Source organism: Balaenoptera borealis (assembly GCF_965194805.1).
Source record: "Balaenoptera borealis genome assembly, chromosome: 4".
NCBI classification, from domain to species: domain Eukaryota; kingdom Metazoa; phylum Chordata; class Mammalia; order Artiodactyla; family Balaenopteridae; genus Balaenoptera; species Balaenoptera borealis.
Window position 1 is genome coordinate 149,521,861 of NC_138861.1, and position 20,837 is coordinate 149,542,697.

General features: G+C 49.9%; 1 protein-coding gene across 7 annotated transcripts in view; it reads right to left on the reverse strand.

The window, feature by feature from the left end:
- NSD2 (nuclear receptor binding SET domain protein 2) overlaps positions 1-20,438 on the reverse strand; it is a 79,586-nt gene extending 59,148 nt beyond the window's left edge. For 3 of the 7 annotated variants that reach the window (XM_082390920.1, XM_082390917.1, XM_082390922.1), the window contains exon 1: positions 20,233-20,438. Coding sequence is in view for 1 of the 7 variants with exons in the window: in XM_082390916.1 (XP_082247042.1) it covers positions 19,623-19,715 (93 nt within the window). In the remaining 6 variants the exon portion in view is untranslated. Of the gene's footprint in view, positions 1-19,622; positions 19,959-20,232 lie in introns of those variants that run through there. The other 4 variants (XM_082390916.1, XM_082390918.1, XM_082390919.1 and 1 more) reach the window with 4 other exon arrangements.
- Positions 20,439-20,837: the final 399 nt, after the last annotated feature.

Below are 20,837 nucleotides of genomic sequence, written 5' to 3' on the forward strand. Positions count from 1 at the left end.
AATGACACCAGACTGAAACTGGGATCTTTAGGAAGAAATGAAGGGCACCAGAAATGGTGAATATATGAGTAAATATAAAAGACTATTTGTTCCTCTTAGTTTCTTTAAAATTCAAATAATTAAAGCAAAATATATAACACTGTAGTTATAACTTAATAGATATGATACATATGACAACTGTAGCATGGGGAAGGGAGTAAATCAATCCAGACAGTTGCAAGATTCTTGTATTTTATACCCAGTGGTATATTAGCTCTAAGTAGCCTGTGATGAGTTAAGGATGCAAACCACAGCCCTAGTTAGAGCGACAGCTAAGAAAATAATATTAAGAAGTAGAGCCAGTAGACAGATAAACAAGACGTTTTAGTTGCCAACAATTAAAGTTTGGGACATTTTACACAAAAATTCAGATTTCTGGCTTCTCTTAAAACATATCCAGGGCTTCCCTGGTGGCGCAGTGGTTGAGAATCTGCCTGCCAGTGCAGGGGACACGGGTTCGAGCCCTGGTCTGGGAAGATCCCACATGCCACGGAGCAACTAGGCCCGTGAGCCACAACTACTGAGCCTGCGTGTCTGGAGCTTGTGCTCCGCAACAAGAGAGGCCGCGATGGTGAGAGGCCCGCGCACCGCGATGAAGAGTGGCCCCCACTTGCCGCAACTAGAGAAAGCCCTCGCACAGAAACGAAGACCCAACACAGCCATAAATAAAATAAATAAATAAATAAATAAACCCAAAGTTTTTAAAAAAAAAAAAAAACATATCCAGGGTCATGGGGTTAGGATCTAACTCTAGGCCTAGGTCCGTGGTAATCATGACCTGTACGTGAACCACATTTTCAAGACTGCTTGTTCCTGTTGGAATTTTCAGGTTTCTTTCAAATCTTTGAATATATTAAACATAACTGTTTTAAATATCTGGTCTTTGGGCTTCCCTGGTGGTGCAGTGCTTGAGAATCTGCCTGCCAATGCAGGGGACACGGGTTCGAGCCCTGGTCTGGGAAGATCCCACATGCCACGGAGCAACTGGGCCCGTGAGCCACAACTACTGAGCCTGCGCGTCTGGAGCCTGTGCTCCGCAACAAGAGAGGCCGCGGTGGTGAGAGGCCCGCGCACCGCGATGAAGAGTGGCCCCCGCTTGCCGCAACTAGAGAAAGCCCTCGCACAGAAACGAAGACCCAACACAGCCATAAATAAATAAATAAATAAATAAAAATTTAAAAAAAAATTCTTAAAAAATAAAAAATATCTGGTCTTCGCAGGCCTGTGTCTACTGTTGTTGCTTTTATTTTCATTCATGGTACCTGTTTCTTTGGGCGTTTGGTCTTTTTTCCCCTCTTAATCTGACCGTGGGCTGCTTACTTTCCAGGATTCCACCTGGGACAACCCTTGAAGGCAGGGGCCCCGCAGAGAGGGTCCACCTTGACTTCCAACACGGCACTGCACGTCACTGACCATTAATTTGATCTTTCTAGGAGTTTTTGTTTTTTTTAATCAAGGTTATACCAATAAATTAGAAAATCTTTCACTTTGTCTAGCATTTCAAGAAAAATATAAAACCTAACCAAGAGGCAGAAAACCTACAGAGCCCACAATAACCATAAAAGAAAGGCCCAGAGAGCTTCAGTAGGCTCATGTGATGATCCCTCAACGGCCAATCGTTCTTATACTGGGTAGCCGGGAGGCAAGTTTCAAAAGCAGAAAAGTGCAAAGAACAACAGGACACACTTGTATACTCACCACTCCAAAATGACAGTTTTCAGCATGTTGCCACATTTGCTTCATGTCTTTTTGACATGAAAAAAAGAAGACCTCTGGACAATGGCAACTGCAGATGCATGAGCCGAGGACGGGCAGGCAGGGCGGGCGCACGGCACCCGAGGGCCCCCAGACGGGAGAAGCCAGGCTCACCCCCACAGGCCGCCCACCGCCCACCACACGCCCACAGCAGCATCCCGGGATTCTGGTTCTCCACGCCCACAGCACCCACCGGGAGCCCCAAGTCCAACAGCGAGAAGCCAAACACAAGCTCCCGCTGCAGCGCCCACCTCCCGCAAGCCTTGCTCAGGGTGAATGAGTAAAACAAAGGTGACGTCTGCCTTCCAGGAACCCTAAGTTCCACTTACTCTCCCCATCGCCAGTTGACTACGCATCCTTCCAGTCTATGGGATGTACCCAGGAACAGAGAACTGCTGTATGGGGCCTGCTTGCCAAGCAGCAGTGCTACCATACTGCACGTGTGCTCTGCGATTTCATCAGTCACCACAGCTTGATGCCCCCATGTTGACATAAACAAGTGTAGCTCAGTCTTTCCAACCGCTATGTATTATTCATCACATAAATACAGCATTCCTATTGTTTAAGTTATTCCAGAACATGGAAAATGATGGAGAGTTTCCCAAACATTATATAAGGCTGGCATAACTCTCACACCAAAACCAGAAAAATGAGTACAGAAAAGAACTACAGACCAAGATCAGTAGAGTATGATTGCAAAAAAAAATTACAAAATAGAAATAAATCAAACCCAGTCATTACCATATTAAAATAAGATATCACAGCTAAAGAGGGTGTATCCAAAAATGATGATTCAACATTAGGGACTCTATTAACATTCCGTCACCATTTTAACACATTTCAGAAGATTTCTGGTGAAGGTAGCCAAATTATTATTTTTTTAACAAAAAAATTTAGCTACATCACTTAATTCAAAACAGGAAAGGGCAATCTCCAGGTCCAGAGACGAAGAGGGAAGAGCAATCAGCCTTACAGGGCGTGGGCTGCACGGGACAGGACGACAGGCCTCAAGAGCCGGGCCTGGCGGCCAGAACGCAGCGCCGAGGCACAGCCAGGGCCTGGCCTGCCTGGGCTCCCGCGCAGCTGCAGCGGGCCGGAGGGCGTGGAGAGCTGCGGGGTCCCGAGCACAGAGTGGGGAGGCCGCCGCTAGGGCTGGGAACTGGCCCTACCACTTACCAACTGCGGCAGACGACCACACCCTCTCACCCACACCCCAGCTCACAGGCATCACCCAAAGCAGACCAGAGTGTCAGCTGTGACAGCGCTGTCACCTGAGCCGCACCTCCAGCCAGCCCAGGGCTGGGCCCTCGGCAAACACTCACCAGAGACCACTGGGGAGACAGAATCACCCTCTAGAACTCTGCCTCGGAGGCTGTGGTGCCCCAAATCCTGAGCCAAGAAACATACGTAAAAATGGGTCTAGAATGAGTGACGCCGGTAGAGCCCTGCAAAGGCAACTGGGAAACTGCTCAGGGGGTGGTTCTACAACCCAGAGCCTTCCTGCAAGGCCTACTGTGAAGGTACGGTAATTAAGGCAGTCACTCCACACCTGTCAGAACGGCCGGAATCCACAACGCTGACAGCGCCACGTGCTGGCGAGGAGGCGGAGCAGCGGGCACTCGCATCGCTGCCGCTGGGAACGCAGAATGCGGCAGCCACGCTGGAAGACAGGTTGGTGGCTTCTCACAAAACTAAACATGCTCTCACCATACGATTCAGCAATCCCACTCCTTGGTACTTACCCAAGGAAGGTGAAAACTTATGTCCACACAAAAACCTGCACACAGAGGTTTATAGCAGTTTCATTCATAATTGCCAAAACTTGGAAGCAACCAAGCTGTCCTTGAGCAGATGAATGAACTGATAAACTGTGGTACCTCCAGATAACGGAATATTTTTCAGCCTTAAAAAGGAACGAAGTATTGAAACATACTACAACATGGATGAACTCTGAATACATTATGCTAAGTAAAAGAATCTGGTCACAAAAGAACAAATGTGTATCATTCCACTTTTTTTCTTTTTGGCCTTGCCACATGGCATGCGGGACCCTGGTTCCCTGACCCGGGGTTGAACCCACGCCCTCGGTAGTGAAAGTGTGGAGTCCTAACCACTGGACCGCCAGGGAACTCCCTGATTCCACTTATATGAGATCCCAAGAGTAATCAAATTCATAGAGAGAGAAAGTAGAAAGGTAGCTGCAAGGGAATGGGGAGGAGAGGATGAAGAGTTAGTGTTTAATGGGGAGTTTCAGTTTCACAAGATGAAAAAATTCTGGAGTGGATGGTGGTGACGGCTGCACAATAATGTGAACGTACTTAATGCCACTGAACTATACACTTAAAAATGGTCACGATGGTGATTTTTCATTATGTATATGTTATCACACATACACACACACAAAGAATACCCTGCCCTCAGGGAGTTTACATTCCAATGGAGTTCCAGGAGAAACTAGGGAGGATGGGGAAAAGGCAATTTTCAAAGGGGTAATAATGGACATTTTCCAGAGATGAAAGGAAACTCAATTATTCAGATTTAAAAGGGTACCCAGGGTTCTGAGCAAGATAAATAAAAGCAAATCAATACCTAGACACATCATTTCTGAAACCACATAACATGAAGGATAAAAAGAAAATCTTAAAACCTAAGTACCCATAAAAAATAAGTTAATTCACAGACTTCAGCATGAGAAAGGAAACAGAAACACAGATCTTTGTGCAGCCTCAACAGATAGGAGTAGATGACGGAGCCGCTCTAAAGTGTTAAGGGAAAAAATAATTTCTCATCTAAATTATCACTGAACATGAGGCAAAATGTATTTTCAGACATGCAAAAACTAAGGGAGTTTAATATACATATCCCTTTCACAAATGAAGTGCTAAAAGAGGTACTAGAGCAAAAATATAAACCCAGAAGGAGAACATGATGCAAAAAATAAGGGGAGAGTGGTAATTCTAAAACAATTTTTATATTTAAAAAGAATGTGAGGCCTCCTCTCTCACATTTACCTACACTCCGTGCAGAAACCCCAATTAAAATGACAGTAAGGAATTTCAAAGGAAGGGTAAACCCGCAAGGACAAAGACAACAGAGGAATGAGTTAGAGACGCCAAACGCCAACCGTGGGGAAGCCGACTGGGAAGAGTCCCTCAGCGAGAGGCACGCTGCTGCAGGAGTAAGGCCCGCGGCTCAGGGCTCCTCTTGTCCACAAAGCCTTTCCCTTTTAAAATGTCTAAAATAACAAAAGGTGGGGGCTTCCCTGGTGGCTCAGGGGTTAAGAATCCACCTGCCAATGCAGGGAACACGGGTTCGATCCCTGGTCCAGGAAGATCCCACATGCCATGGAGCAACTAAGCCCGTGCGCCACAACTACTGAGCCTGCGCTCTAGAGCCCGCGAGCCGCAACTACTGCGCCCGCGTGCCACAACTACTGAAGCCCATGCGCCTAGAGCCCGTGCTCTGCAACGAGAAGCCACCGCAATGGGAAGCCCGCGCACAGCAACAAAGAGTAGCCCCCGCTTGACGCAACCAGAGAAAACCCACGCGCAGCAACGAAGACCCAACACAGCCAAAAATAGATAAATAAATTTAAAAAAAAAAGACCCAATGCAGCCAAAGATAAATAAATAAATAAATAAATTTTTTCTAAAAACTAAAGGTGGGGCTTCCCTGGTGGCGCAGAGGTTAAGAGTCCGCCTGCCAGTGCAGGGGACGCAGGTTCGAGCCCTGGTCCGGAAGATCCCACATGCCGCAGAGCAACTAAACCCGTGCGCCACAACTACTGAGCCTGCGCTCTAGAGCCCGCAAGCCACAACTACGGAGCCCGTGTGCCACAACCACTGAAGCCCATGCGCCTAGAGCCCGTGCTCCGCAACAAGAGAAGCCACCGCAATGGGAAGCCCGCCGCACACCGCAACGAAGAGTAGCCCCCGCTCGCCACAACTAGAGAAAGCCTGTGCGCAGCAACAAAGACCCAAAGCAGCCAAAAATGAATATATTAATTAATTGATTTTTAAAAAATAAATAAATATAACAAAATGTAACACACAATCATTGTTGAAAAGGAAAGAAAACACTGACACACTTAAAGTGAAAAATGAAAATGTGGACGTTAAGACAGAAAGTAACAGCTCAGAGTTATCAGTGGTTTTCCAAGGGGAGCAGGGACAGGGTGGGGAGGGCCGCGCACCACCTTGCTGCTTCCTGTAACAAGCTTTAAGAACTATATAATTCACCCCTCACGTTCCACAGGCCTCCTACAACATGAGCTGACACAGTGAGTGGCTCGGGAGGCTAGGCCGGCCCTGCAGGGCCACATGGAACAGAGGGGGGGTCTCCAATAAAGGGAAAGGCACCACTCTCAAAAGAAGGGAAAGGTGACCTGAATGACAACACTCAACACTGAAAACTAGTCAATGAGCACAGGCCCTGTCCCAACATTTGGAGACAGAGCAGTAAACAAAGCATGTACCTTATTCTTGTAGAGCTAATATCCCAGAGGGGAGAGACAGAGATTTTAAAATACAGATATAACATTAGGGAAAGAGGAAGGAGAAAGATGGGGTGGAGGATGGAAAAGTGGCAGGAAGAGTCACTGGAGCAACCCCCAAACTCCTTTCCCCGGAGCTCCGACCTCGGGCACACGAGGCCCCACTCTCTCAGCTGCTCAGAAATCCAGCTGCAGCCCACCGAGTCCATTCTGTGAATCTGAGCAGAGTCACCAGGGAGAAGTCTCAATGCTGGGACAGCAGGAAGGGCTTCAGGATGTCCCCCAGAGCCCAGCCAGGACAGGGACCAAGCTCCAGTCCTTCTTCCGGAGGCAGAAGAGAGACTTAGATGGAAAAGTCAAGTTTGCAAGTATGGTTAAAACACACACACACACACACACACACACACACACACACACACAAACACACACATACATTCCCTAACATTCCCTTTGTTTCCAACATTTCACACTAATCTACCTGGAATAGATCTTGGTCCCACCTTCACTGAATGATGACAGGACCTCCAGTCTTACAGCAAAGAGCTCTCTGTGAAGAACAATGAGATCAGTACAGAGTCTGCTACAGAACAGGGGCTGAGGGCAGCGACGGCTCCATTACTCCGTAAGAACTCTCTACTGAGAAGCTTTATTTTATGGAATTTAGAATTGACTCACAGCAGAAGACTTGCTTCTTCTGCAGAAATGCACCTATGACAGTAAAGACTTTATAACTAACCTGTTCCTTGTTTTGTTTTGTTTTCACTGCAAAGAAGCCTGGAACCACAGACAAGCTCAAGGTCAGCCTCGGGCCCACGACCTGTGTGGCTCTCTCCCCGCGGCCCCAACCTTAACCTTATGACGATGCATGAGTCGGTATCTTCCCTGGCTCCATGCCTGTCTGTTCTCTCTATCTTCTCAGTGTAATATGGCAAATCTTTGGACCCCTCACACACTGCCGTGGGTACGGAGAGTGGTGCAGCTGCAGCGGGAAACAATCAAGAAGTTCCTTAGCTGCCATGTGACCCAGCAATTCCACTCCTAGGATCTACCCAAGACAGAATTGAAAACACGTTCACACAAAAACTTGTACAAGAATTTTCACAAAATTATTCAAAAAAGCAAAAAACAACCCAATGTCCAACAACTGATAAACAGATAAAAGAAGAAGAAGTGATCTGGACTTCCCTGGTGGTCCAGTGGTTAGGACTCCGCACTTCTACCACCAGGGGGCCCAGGTTCAATCCCTGGTCGGGGAACTAAGATGCCGCATGCCACGCGGCAGGGAAAAAAAAAAAAGAAGTGTGATCTATCCATACAATGGGATATTCAGTCATAAAAATGAATGAAGTGGGCTCCCCTGGTGGCGCAGTGGTTAAGAATCCGCCTGCCAATGCAGGGGACACGGGTTCGAGCCCTGGTCCGGGAAGATTCCCACATGCCTCGGAGCAACTAAGCCCGTGCACCACAACTACTGAGCCTGTGCTCTAGAGCCCGTGTGCCACAACTACTGAGCCCGCGTGCCTAGAGCCCGTGCTCCGCAACAAGAGAAGACACTGCAATGAGAAGCCCACGCACCACAACAAAGAGTAGCCCCCGCTTGCTGCAACTAGAGAAAGCCTGTGCATACCAACGAAGACCCAATGTAGCAAAAAATAAAAAAAAATTTTAAAAATGAATGAAGTATGGAGACATGATATGACACGGATGAACCTTGAGAACACTGTGCTGAGAGAAAAAAGCCAGTCACAAAAGGCCACATACTACATGATTCTATTCATATAAAATGTCTAGAATAGGCAAATCCAGAGACAAAGTAGAATGGTGGTTGCCAGGGGCTGGGGGACAAGGGGAAACGGGGAGTGACTGCCCAATAGGTACCAGGCTTCTTACTGAAATGACGAAAATATTCGGGAATTGGATAGTGGTGATGGTTGCATTAACACTGAGAATGTACTACAAAACCAATGAATTATATACTTTAAAATAGTTTAACTGATGAATTTTATGTTAATCTTATCTCAGTTTGTAACCTATCAAATCTTCTGTTGAATAGGAAAGGTATTAAACATATTAAGTTGTATCATTCACATGTCTGTAAGGTATTTTCCTATTTTAACTCTAACACATGCCTAACGCATAACGATAAGTCACTGCACATAGCAGGGGCATGTGCTGCAAACACTGGGAACCCTAAGTCAAAAGAACTGGATCAAAGTCCACATAAGGCGCAGTCCCCGACCCACACCCCCCCCCACGGCCTGGCAACCAGCCCCACCCCAGCGGGAGAAGAACTGGAGTGTAGTCTAAGGACAGGGCACACCGGAGGGGGTGCTCAAGGCAGTGAACTACAAGACACAGCCAGCAAGAGGACACTTGCCAAGATGCAGGGAAAACACCTGCTGATACTGACGGTGGGTCCTGACCAATCGGCCCTCAGTGAAGCCTCCACCCAGGACCTGCTGTCAGCTCCCAGACCTCCGTCTCAACAGTGGGCCTGCAGTCGAAGGCCATCAGATGTGTGAGGAAAACTTACCATGAGAGATAAGAATTTAAAAGCAGGGACTTCCCTGGTGTCTAGTGGTTAACAACCCACCTTCCAATGCAGGGGACGTGGGTTCGATCCCTGGTTGGGGAACTAAGATCCCACGTGTCGCAGGGCAACTAAGCCCATGCACCACAACTATTGAGCCTGTGCTCTAGAGCCTGAAAGCCACAACTACTGAGCCCACACGCCGCAACAAAAAGATCTCGCATGCCGCAACGAAGACCGGACGCAGCAAAATAAATAAATATTTAAAAAAAAAAAAAGATGTTGCAAGAAGAAAAGCAACTGGAAATTCTAAAAAATAAAAAAATAAAATAAAAGTGGCCAAAAATTCTTTGTAATTCCCCCACCAAGAGATAAAATCTATTTCTCCACATTCTTGATTCTGGCCTGGGCCTGTGACTGCTCCCACCAACTGAATATGGCGAAAGTGATGCCAGACCAGAGCCAGCCTCGCCTTTAAAAGGACTGGCAGACAGGGAGTTCCCTGATGGCCTAGTGGTTAGGATTCCGGGCTTTCACTGCCATGGCCCAGGTTCAATCCCTGGTCGGGGAGCTGAGATCCCACAAGCTGCGTGGTGCGGCCTAAAAGTAAAAAAATAAAAATAAGAAAAAAATAAAACGACTGGCAGCTTCACTTCCTCCTTCAGGAAGCAGCCACCATGCTATGAGGGGGCCCAAGCAGCCTCATGAGAGGCCTATGTTGGGGAGAATGGTGGACCGTGGCCAACAGCCAATTCCAACACACAGCCACAGGAATGAAACAAACTGACACCACAAGAGCAGAAACAAGCTAACCCTGGCATACGATGTCCAAACTGCAAAACTGTAAACAAATAAATGTTGTTGTGCTTTCAGCCACTAAGTTCTGGAACAGCTTATCAGGGAGGAATAGATAACCCAGACACCACAATATTGGGAAGAACTGGGGAAGGGGAAGTGGGAGGCCAGGGGGAAAGAAAGCTAAATCCTTATCTCCTGTAGATAGAACCTAACACATAACATATAAACCTCAAAGTTCTCACCTCAGCAAAATTAGAAAGTTATTTTTTTTAAGTACAGATAGATACCACAAGAAACAGCTGAAAGAATAGAGCAGTTGTCTCCTTGGAATAGTTACCTAAACTGTTACCTTTTGTTATGACCCTCACAGAGGAAACTGTCTTTAGGGCACCTGGATCAGTCTGATGAATGAAAAGGTAAACTGGAAATACACCTAAACATTTGGTTGGTAAGACTGTAGTTATTACAGATTTTCCATAAAATGTACTTTCTGATTATAAAATTAATAATAATTAAGCTTTCTATTTTGCCTTGATGATGTATCAAGAAACTGCACATCCTTGAAAATAAGATTTCTATAAACTCTAGGCTGGAATTCACAACTCAGTTTCTACTACATCATTCCCGTGCTGGGAACTCACAAAGGGAGGAGAGAGGTGAGAAGGTGCCAGGATCTGGGCACCAGCTGAAGAACCAGCTCTGAGACCTCCAGCCAATAGCAGAGAACAAGAGAAGCAGTTGGTACAGACCCAGGGAAGCAGCAATGGCTTCTAGGAGACAAGGACAGCCCACAAAGAGGGCAAACCCAAGAACAGGGACCAGGCTCCACCCAAACACCCAGGGTGCTGTGCCCGGCCCCAAGGAGTTACCTTGGAGTCCTCGAGAGGAAGAGCTGTAAAGCCAGGGCAAGGTCCTACGAAAACACGTTTCATTCCTAGTGGGCCATCAAGACACAGATTTCCTCTATCTCAGAGGTCTATCAACCTACAAAAATGAACAGGGCCCCTATCCAAAGGAAGTAGAGAGGGTAATTACCTATGATGTGTTCTGACCCTTTGCTGATATAACTGCTAATTCACAGAAATCCCTAAAGCAGCCAAGAGCACACTGGTATCTGAGAAATGCACACAAGCTTAGCCTCCACATCGGACAAACAAGAACCACCAATATTTTTTTCAAAGAAGTTATAAGAAGTTGAATTTTAAGAAATAAATACTTTTTTATACAGATTTCAGAACTCAACAGAAAAGAATCCAATAAGCTGTTAACGTGACGCTCAGTAAGGTACTCAATTTCAGACGCAGCACCAAAGGGAGAAAACCCGAACACGCACCGTCCTCCATGCCTCCCCTGGGCATGCTCTCCTTCTGGGCGGTGCCGCTCCCCCAACGCAAGCCTTCCCTCCACACCTGAGGAAGAGGAAGCAGCCTGAAGCCCGCCAGCTCCTCCCCGCGCTCAGGCCAGCTCCCGCCTCCCCCTGCCCCAGAAGGAATCCAGCAGCTGAGAAGCCAGGGGCCTGGGGCAGGGCCCAGTCCCCGGGTCACAAGGACGGACCGCACACCCCTCCGCGCCACCCGCAGGCCTGGAGCAAGCTGCCTGCTCCCCGACACGGCACAGGGGCGGCCGCGGTGCCAACACGCGGGCCAGTCCAGGTGGCGGAGCGCGGGCAGGCGTCGCGCAGTCCTGGGGCCACCGCCAGGAGCAAGAGCTTCCACTCGAGTGGGGGGCAGGTGGGGGACAGCAAGACAGGGGGTCAGGAGAGCAGAAAGGGCACAGTGACAAGTGGGGCGATCAACGTGAGAAACTGATATGTGCATCAAGGATTCAATGAAAAATTTTTAAATTCCTCAATAGGCTTTTCCTTGCTCCCGAACCTTGAAACCCAAGTAAATGTAACGCTTACAAAAATATTGTCTAGACAGTGAGTAGCGCTTCTACCTGTCTGCTTTCGTCAGACAAAACTCAGGGCCGTCACCGACACCCTCCCTACGCAGTCCCTCCCACCCCAACCCACAGGCCTCAGTCCTTTTCCTGCAGAGCACTTCCCTGCCGGCTGACGAGGCTGGCTCCTCCTCGTCACAGCCAGAAGCCCATCGCTGGCGGGCCACCTCCACCTTTCACCAGCACCACAGGCCCCGAGCTGGCTGACCAACCAGCAGACCCGAGGCAGCAGTGCTCCGCGCCGCGGCATCGGAGGCCACCGGCCCCACCCCAGAGCTTAGGACTCAGTAGGTCTAGGGTGGCCCGAATACGCGTTTCTAAGAAGTTCCCAGGTGACAGACGCTGTCAGTCTGGGGACCATTGAGAACCACCGGACTAGGTTATGGGGCCGTAACCTGGCTCAACTCAGAGGTTTCCCTCTTGCTCATAGTGCGTATCTATGTGCTTCCACAATGAGAAGGAAAAAGGGAACATCATGAAAGCACACGACTCCTAGAGCGCCCAGTCAGAGATGACGCGTCACTTTTCATTGTCCAAAGCAAATCACATGGCCACACCAAATTTCAAGGGGGCAGAGCTGTTCAGTCCTACAAGGCACCCAAAGCAGGGGCAGCTGGAAAGATTCTAACCCGAACACATAATGAGCACAGGCCGGTCTCCTGCACCCTCTTCCCTCTCCCGAATCCTCCCACCACCAACTTACAGAGGACTCCGAGAAACGCACTTTCCAAAGCAAATAGATTCGTGTCAGTCTCTCTCTCTCTCTCTCTCACTCACTCACTCACTCACACACACACACACACACACACACCCCGCTTAAAACCCTCCAGGGCCTCACACTGCTCTCTGGATGAAAAGCCTCACTGCAGCCTCAGGGAGCCCGCCCCGCCCCGCCCCGCCCCGGCAGCCTGGGTCTACACATCGCTCCCTCACCCTCTGCTCCAGCCTCGTCAGCCTTCTGTCCACTCCCGTCACAGCCTCTCTGCACTGCCTGCTCCCTCATCTAGAACAGTCACACCACCCTTACCAAGCCCACCCTCCACCAAGGCCTCTTCTGCTCTCTGCTCCAGCCTCAGTCCTGTCAGGAAGTCCTTCCTGACACCCAACCCACAGTTAGGCATAATCTCCTTATAGATGTACTAAATGTACCCAACCTCTCCTTCGTGACTTTTCTTCCTTCGTTATGGAGAATTCTGAATACACATAAAGGTAGAGAGAACAAGCAGGGCCCATGTACCGCACCACCATCACCCCACACCAGCCCTGATCCAGCCACACCCTCACAGCTCCCTTTCCACAGAACTGTGAAGCAAATCGCAGATGGTGGATCATTTCTTTGATAAATTCTGTATGCATGTCTACAAGGTACAAATTCTTTTCTTAAACAAAATCAAACCACTATGGCAGCTAAAAAAAAATAAGAATTCCTTAATGACAAATTGAGTCAGTGTTCCAATTTCTAATTGTCCCAAATATCATAAACAGTGTTTAGTCCCATCTCTAACTAACTGGCCCATCTTGGATGCACATAAGCCCTCCGTAGTGCAATCAGCCTCTTATCCACATCCCCCTTCTTTTTCCTTGTGGAAGAGACCTGGTCACTGGTCCTGCAGGTTCCCACGTTCTGAGTTCCGCCAGTGGCAATCCCACGGTGTAGTTTAATGTGTTCCTTTCCCCACCCTGTATTTCCTGTTAATTGCTTGTGGGAGGTAAAGGCCTGATCAGTTTCAGGTTCAGTTATTTAGCAAGACTATTTCACAGGTTTTTCTTTTTTTCTTTTTATTTTTTTTTAAATAAATTTATTTATTTATTTATTTTTGGCTGTGTTGGGTCTTCGTTGCTGCGCGCGGGCTTTTTCCACTTGCGGCGAGCGGGGCTAGTCTTCGTTTTGGTGAGCAGGCTTCTCATTTTGGTGGAGCACGGGCTTAGCTGCTCTGCAGCATGTGGGATCTTCCCGGACCAGGGATCGAACCCATGTCCCCTGTTACAGGTTTTTCAAAGATGTAATCTTTTGTCCACCGTCTCTCCTGTTTCATCCCTCTCACAGGTCTGTCAAGTCCATGAGACCAAGGACATGGGTGTTTTGGCTCATCACTGGAACACAGCTAATTTCTTAATTCTCAGTGAATGAAGAAATGTCGCCAGAAGTACACTGCCATACTAACTAACAAAATACACTGGCCCACCCTCCTATTTGTATAGAGACAGCACAGACAGTCTTATGTGCAACATGCTGCCATGACAGGGCCCGGTGCTCAGAGGAACAACCAACCTGGGAACAGAAAACCAAACACACCTAGTGCCATGGGCGCAGCATCGGCTACACTGGAGGAGACAAATGATGGTGGAGCTGTAAGAGCAGCTCAGCAAGGCCAACTGGGACGCCTTAGGAAGGAGCCACAGCCATGCAAGGACCGTGAGGTGGAACGCAGCTCATCCCAGGGGGGCAGCAGCATGGCGATGAGATCTCAGAGCAGCTACAAGGGGTCAGGCAGCACAGATGCTAGAAAACACAAAGGGGCCACACGCCACGCTCAAGACCTAAGGCTTCCTCTTCTGGGTGAACAGGAAGGCACCAGAGACACATTTTCAGCTGGTAGGTGACATCAGTTTCTTTTTGGAAGGAACCAAGGTAGATCAGAAACAAGGCCCACCTTCGGTTTCACTAGTTCACAGGGAGATAAAAATGGTGCCCTCTCCACCCAATCTTTCAAATTGTGAATACTAGGATCACCTGGGCCAACCCTCCCCTCTTTTTTTATTTTATTTTATTTATTTATTTTTTGGAGGTGTTGGGTCTTCCTTGCTGCGCACGGGCTTCTCATTGTGGTGGCTTCTCCTGTTGCAGAGCACGGACTCTAGGCGCGCAGGCTTAAGTAGTTGGGGCACGTGGGCTCAGTTGTTGTGGCTCTCGAGCTCTAGAGCACAGGCTCAGCAGTTGTGGTGCACAGGCTTAGCTGCTCCTTGGCATGTGGGATCTTCCTGGACCAGGGCTCGAACCCATGTGTCCTGCATTGGCAGGAGGATTCCTAACCACTGCGCCAACAGGAAGTCCCCAACCCTCCCCTCTTATTCTGAGCCCCCGTGCTGTACCCCAGCCCATCAGTGCTGCTACAGCCCTCTCTCTTGCATCTGTCCACTCTTCCTACCCCACTCCTGTGCCTGGGTAAGGCCACCGTTCTCTAGCACTGGCCTACGAGCCTCCTCTCTGACCTCTCTCACCTGCCCATGGCCCTCCACCTTGCCAACCTCACACTAGGGCAAGCACGCCTACGCCGCTCCCCTTTATCCACACCACTTCTTATACGTGAGCCAACACACAAGGGGCTGAGAGTCTGTTCATGCAAGCAGTCACTGAATGTCTGACAGTCATTCGGGTACTGTCCTAGGCACTGCGGGTATCACAGTAATTAAAGCCAAAAGGAGAAAAATATCCACCCTTATAGACATCTTGATGCAGTCAGGCAGGCAGACAAATAAGGAAAACACCCAGAATGTCAGAGGATAAGAGTTATGGAAAAGAAGCTAAGGCAGACGGGCAGAGCCAGACAGCAAAAGGGTATCTTAAATCAGTGGTCAGGGATGGTGCCTGAGAAGGGGAAGTTTGAGCGAAGACTTAAAGGCAGGTAAAGAGGAAGCCAGGCAGGTGTCCAAGTAGAAGGAATAGCAGGTAGAGCAGCATGGCTGCGGTACTTGAGGCAGGCCAGCGGCCAGAATGGCTGGAGCAGAGTGAGAACGCAGTGCGTGAAGGGGAGCAAAGCACAAAGTGTTCAAGACATAGCTACAAGGGCCACAAGACTGGCAGGGAGTCTGGGGCCGCTTTCTAGCAGTGAGGCGCAAGCTGAGAGCTGAATGAGAAGGAATTAATACGAAAAGCCAGCTGTGCCCACACGTGCACTGAAGTGTGTGTAAGTCTGTGTACGGGGGTCACAGGGGAGAGCAGGGGCAAAAACTGACCATGCAAAGGCCCAAGGAAAAAGCATGGCAGCAACAGATGGGCTGAAGAGGTCAGGTGAGATCAAAATAAGAAGTGCAGGGGACTTCCCTCGTGGTGCAGTGGTTAAGAATCTGCCTGCCAATGCGGGGGACACGGGTTCGATCCCACATGCTGCAGAGCAACTAAGCCCGGGCACCACAACTACTGAGCCTGTGCTCTAGAGTCTGCGAGCCACAACTACTGAAGCCTGTGCACCCTAGAGCCTGTGCTCTGCAACAAGAGACGCCACCGCAACGAGAAGCCCACACACCGCAATGAGGAGCAGCTCCCGCTCACTGCAACTAGAGAAAGCCCGTGCACAACAACGAAGACCCAACACAGCCAAAAATAAAAAATATAATAAAATTTTTTTAAAAACCATAATCTTAAAAAAAAAAAAAAAGAAAAGAAGTGCAGTGAGGGAATTCCCACCGTCGTCCAGTGGTTAAGACTCCGCGCTTTCACTGCCGAGGACCCAGGTTCAACCCCTGGTCGGAAAACTGAGATGCCGCAAGCTGCGCGGCATGGCCAGAAAAAAAAAAGAAGTGCAGTGAGAGGCAGAAAACCCAGTGAGAGATTGGTCTTGAACCCCAAAGGGCACTGGAGCTCCTGGAGGAGGGGCCTCACATGATCACACGTGCGTTTTAGACAGACTAGGCAGGGTGTGGAGAGCTGAGCGAGGGTCGCACAACTGGAGTCAGAGACACGCTTTCTGATCTGTCTGCCTACGTAACCAGCAGCACAGCCCAAGGGAAAAACTCACCAAGATGTGAAAACGGCTGACATAAATATACCCTTAACAGCATGACACACTTCATCCAGATCATCAATTCTTTCTATGACAACCCAGTCAACTTAGAAATTGAGCTCCCAGGACTTCCCTGTGGTCCAGTGGTAAAGAATCCACCTTACAATGCAGGGACGTGGGCTCGATCCCTGGTCAGGGAACTAAGACCCCACATGCCTCAGGGCAACTGAGCCCACGCGCCACAACTACTGAGCTCGCGCGCCTCAACTACAGAGCTCGCGAGCCACAAACTACAGAACCCACGCGCCCGCACGCTCTGGATCCTGCACACCAAAACTAGAGAAGAGAAAACCCGCGTGCCACAACGAAAGATCCCGCATGCCTAGCGAGGATCCCATAGTGCCACAACTAAGACCTGAGGCAGCCAAAAATAAATAAATAATAAATAAATCTTTAAAAAAAAATTGAGCTCCCAACTCCTCCAGTAAGATAAAACACTGTTTCTCTACACACCCACTAGGGAAGTCTCACTACTGGGGCTTCTGAGCTGCAGGCCAGCACTCAGCTCAACCACTACTTAGCAGTTTCCATCCTTGTATGTCTTGTTGAAACTATTAGGTATTACAGACATTAAGATGCTTTGAAAACTCATCTTTGGCCGTTTGTTTTCTGGAAGACAGACTCAAGAACAAAACTACTTCAAGACAGCTTGAATTTTTTAAGTAGCAAACCAAATCTCATCAATCAGTTCCTTCAAAAGCTATATTGCAACCAACAGACAAATGCAAAATGCTGACGAGTCCCTGGGGTAACTAATTTAAGTCTTTTTCTCCCCAAAAGAAATATGTTTTATGTAAATAACAGTTCCTAAAAAAAAATGAAATTAACAAATCACATAAAGGCAGTTTGTAAAGTATAAGCATAATCCTGGGGAATTTCCATGTCATCTCTTGCTTTTGTGTACTTTATATTCTTTTTACTTTGCCCAGGGATACAGAGAAGTACAGTAGAAACATCACTGCTTGATTCATCCTGGTGGTGGATACAGGTCTACTCTATTATTTGTTTGCAATATTTCATAGTTAATTTTTATTTAACATCTGAGTTACCTATGATGAGAAAAGGAAAAGAAACAGCCCTGCCTAGCAAAGTGTCTTAGCTCCCCAATTAAAGTGGGGTGACCTTAGGCCAGCCCCTTACTTTCCATACTCAGCTTCTTCCAGAGGGTCCCTTTCTGCTCCAACATGACTTACAAAGAAGAGAGGCAAACAGGCCACATGCTGGCATTAAAATGGGCTGTTTATCCCAAGTCACATGCCCATTTATTCAGCGTTCACCGAGTGCCTGCCATGAGAAGGCACCGGCAGAGGCCAGGCTGCCCGAGGCTCTAAGAGTCCTACCTCAAGAGCTCTCCAACAGGGGACAAAAGTCACAAAGGGCCATTGAAGGGCTGGGTCCTCTGTGCTCAAAAGGGAGGACAAGCAGTGGTCCACACCCAACAACAGTCCATGCAGAGGCCTGGGCCAGGAGAGGGCACCACATGTTTGGAGAGCAAGGACACACTTAGCGCAGTCCAGCAGAGAGAAGAGCGAAGCGCAGAAGACTAAGACGCTCATCCAAATCTGCGTACCTGCCACAGCCAAGCAGTCCAACCAAAAAACCCAACCAACCAACCAAAAACCGGATACTAGAATATGCATGTAAAAAGCCTTATATTCTCAGTTCCCACTGATTAATTGAAGTGTTTACTTAGAAAGGTTATTTGTGTAGATTAAAAAGGGCAGGGCAAAATAAATTTGGAACTTCAGCATCATCTTAGCACATCCATTTGTGTGTGCTCAGTGGCAAGCCTATATCTCATATAGCACATTTTATTAGTGTTTTTATCCTCTCACCAGCACTTCTTAGTAAGTATAATTCCATCTATTTTTACATGTTTTACACTGAAGCGTCAAACCGTAAAAAAGTAACTAATTAGTTTACATTCTGCCATATGAGTAAACCTTTTAAAATTGTACTACTTGTAGGAGGAGAAGTCATCCGAATAAATGGAAGGCTTGACCCACTCTTCCATAACTAGGCCACAGGGTCTCTAATTCCTAACTTCTAATTCTCACAATTCTGACTTATTCTTCCATTTGACTCCTCACATTTGAGCAGGTACTATTTTAACGGCCCTGTTTAAATCGGCTGAATAAAAACAATAAGCCTAGTAGCCACACATGGTAGCCTGTTTACCTTACTGTTCTGTTCTGTGTCTCCACAAATTTCAAATTATGTTAGTTTAGACGTTACATATGAATATATCATAAAAGTGCACACAGAATAATAAACTGCCCATCACTTTTTAGTTTTTTATTTATTTACTTTTTTGGCCGTGCCACACCGCGTGCGGGATCTTAGTTCCCCGACCAGGGATCGAACCTGTGCCCCCTGCACTGGAAGCACAGAGTCTTAACCACTAGACCGCCAGGGAAGTCCCATGCGCATCACTTTTTGAAACTCAGAAAGTTATTTTTCTAATATTCTTAAATTGGAATGTTTACCACTGGAATCCCAGGCCAGCCTGATCTGTAGTCATGCCGTCAGGAGGGGAGGATTTTTGTACTACATAGATCACAGTTCTTGACAAAAGCTTACGCAAACTCACAACCCTGCACAAAGTCCTCACTTTACCAACCACCGGCCCAAAAATGAAGGCTGCTGGGCGTCTGAGAAAATGGAAGAAAAGAAAAGGAAATGACTCAAAGTAATCGTGCTTAAGGCATGAGTCCTCTTCACTTCCAGTCGGCAGTTTAGATTTGAACTACGGTCGGTGGCGAGGCACAGGATCACACACCAAGCACACCAGCAAAGGGCTGTGCTCCCAGGACTTGTTTCCTTCGTGGTACTGATTAGAGTTGTGCTTTTTTAATGGTGCTCTCGTCACATTTAAATATGTAACGAGGATATTTAAAACATTTGGGAAAATAAAAGAGTTAAATTCCCAGCTTCATACATGAGATGGCTAACTTATTTTCCATCTTGATAATCTCATTTTAAAATACATAAAGTAAGAGTCGGTATAATCGACGCGTGGTAGCAACGTGAGGTTTTTAAGTTGTTTAGTGATTAGGGAACACACATCTTGGCGTTTAAGTCATTTAAAAGTCAAGGCCTTGAAAGTCTGAGCGCGGGCTGTCAGTCCTGAAGAACTTCCCTAACCTCGCTCTGAAGTCACCCTAACCGAATGGGTCCCCCGCTCTGCTACACGCGCACACGCGCACACACCCCGGAGCCCTAATTACCTGCCTAAGAATGATTAACGTCCCAGTGAGACCAAGTTTCCCCCCGCATGTCAAACCTGTGACCACTCACGTCCCAGCACCGGCGAGAGGGAGAAAAAACTAAGGCTGCACCGGGTCCTGCGCCTTCTGCCCAGACTCGAGACCAGCATCTCTTAAACGCCGAGATTTTAAACCGCCCTTCTGGCGTGTGGGGCAGAGGCGGCCGTGCGGCCGGGCCGCTCCGCTGCGCGTCCGGGGCCTCGGGGCCGCCGTCTGGCCGAGCGCCGGGGGCCGAGGGCCGGCAGCCCCGGGCGGGGTCCCCGCGCCTCCACCTGCCAAGGCCCGGGGCTCCGGGCGCCCGCGCTGACCAACGGCCGGCGTCCGAGTGTCACCCGGACCCTCCTCAGACAAAAAGCGCCTCCCCGGCCCCGGCCGCCCCTCCCACCGCCGCCCGGCCCCGGCCCCGGCCAGCGCCTCACAAAGGCCGGCCGGGCCCGCTGGGCGCCGCAGCGAACAAAGGCCGCCGGCCCGCGGGCCGGCACAGGTGCAGCCGCCGGCCGCCGGGCCCAACATGGCCGCGCCCGCCCGCCCGCCCGGCCCCGTTAGCCCGCCCGCCCGCCCGGCCCCTCAGCCCCTCAGCCCTCCGCCCCTCAGGCCCGCGGCGGTTGGGCCGGCGGCGCCAGTGACCTGTTGTGCGGCGCATCCTCCGGCGGCGGCGGCTCTCCGGTGCGGCGGCTCCGGCGGCGGCGGCCGGGGAGGGGGCCGGGGCCGGGGCCGCGGGGGAGGGAGGGAGGGAGGGCCGAGGGAGGGGAGGGGGCGGCGGCGGCGGCGGCGGCGGCGGCGGGCGCAGCGCGGCCAGGCCGAGGCTCTCCGCGCGCGGCGCCGACCCCGCCCCCGCGCCTCCCGCCCGCCGCCGCCGCCGCCGGGCCGCCGCCGCCTCGCAGAAGCCGCGGGAAAGTGCGCGCCGCTGATTGGCTGCCGCGCTCGCGGGGCTGCGGCCGGGCTTTTCAAATCCGCGCGGGGCGGGGCGGGGCGGTGGTGGCGGGTCCGGGGCGCGGGCGTGGGACGGAGGCTGGGAGTCGGGGGCGCGGACCGCGGCCGGTGATCGAGGGCACGGGCCGGGGCCGGGGGCGCGGGACCCTGCGAGCCGCCTCAGACCGGCGCCGGGCGCGCGCCCCGCTCCCGCTACTCGGCCGGGCGCGCGCCAGGCGGCGGCTCAACCGAAAGCCCGGAGCCTGGAGCCAGAGGCCGGAGCGCGCGCGCGTGGTGACGTCACGGCCGCGCGCCCAATC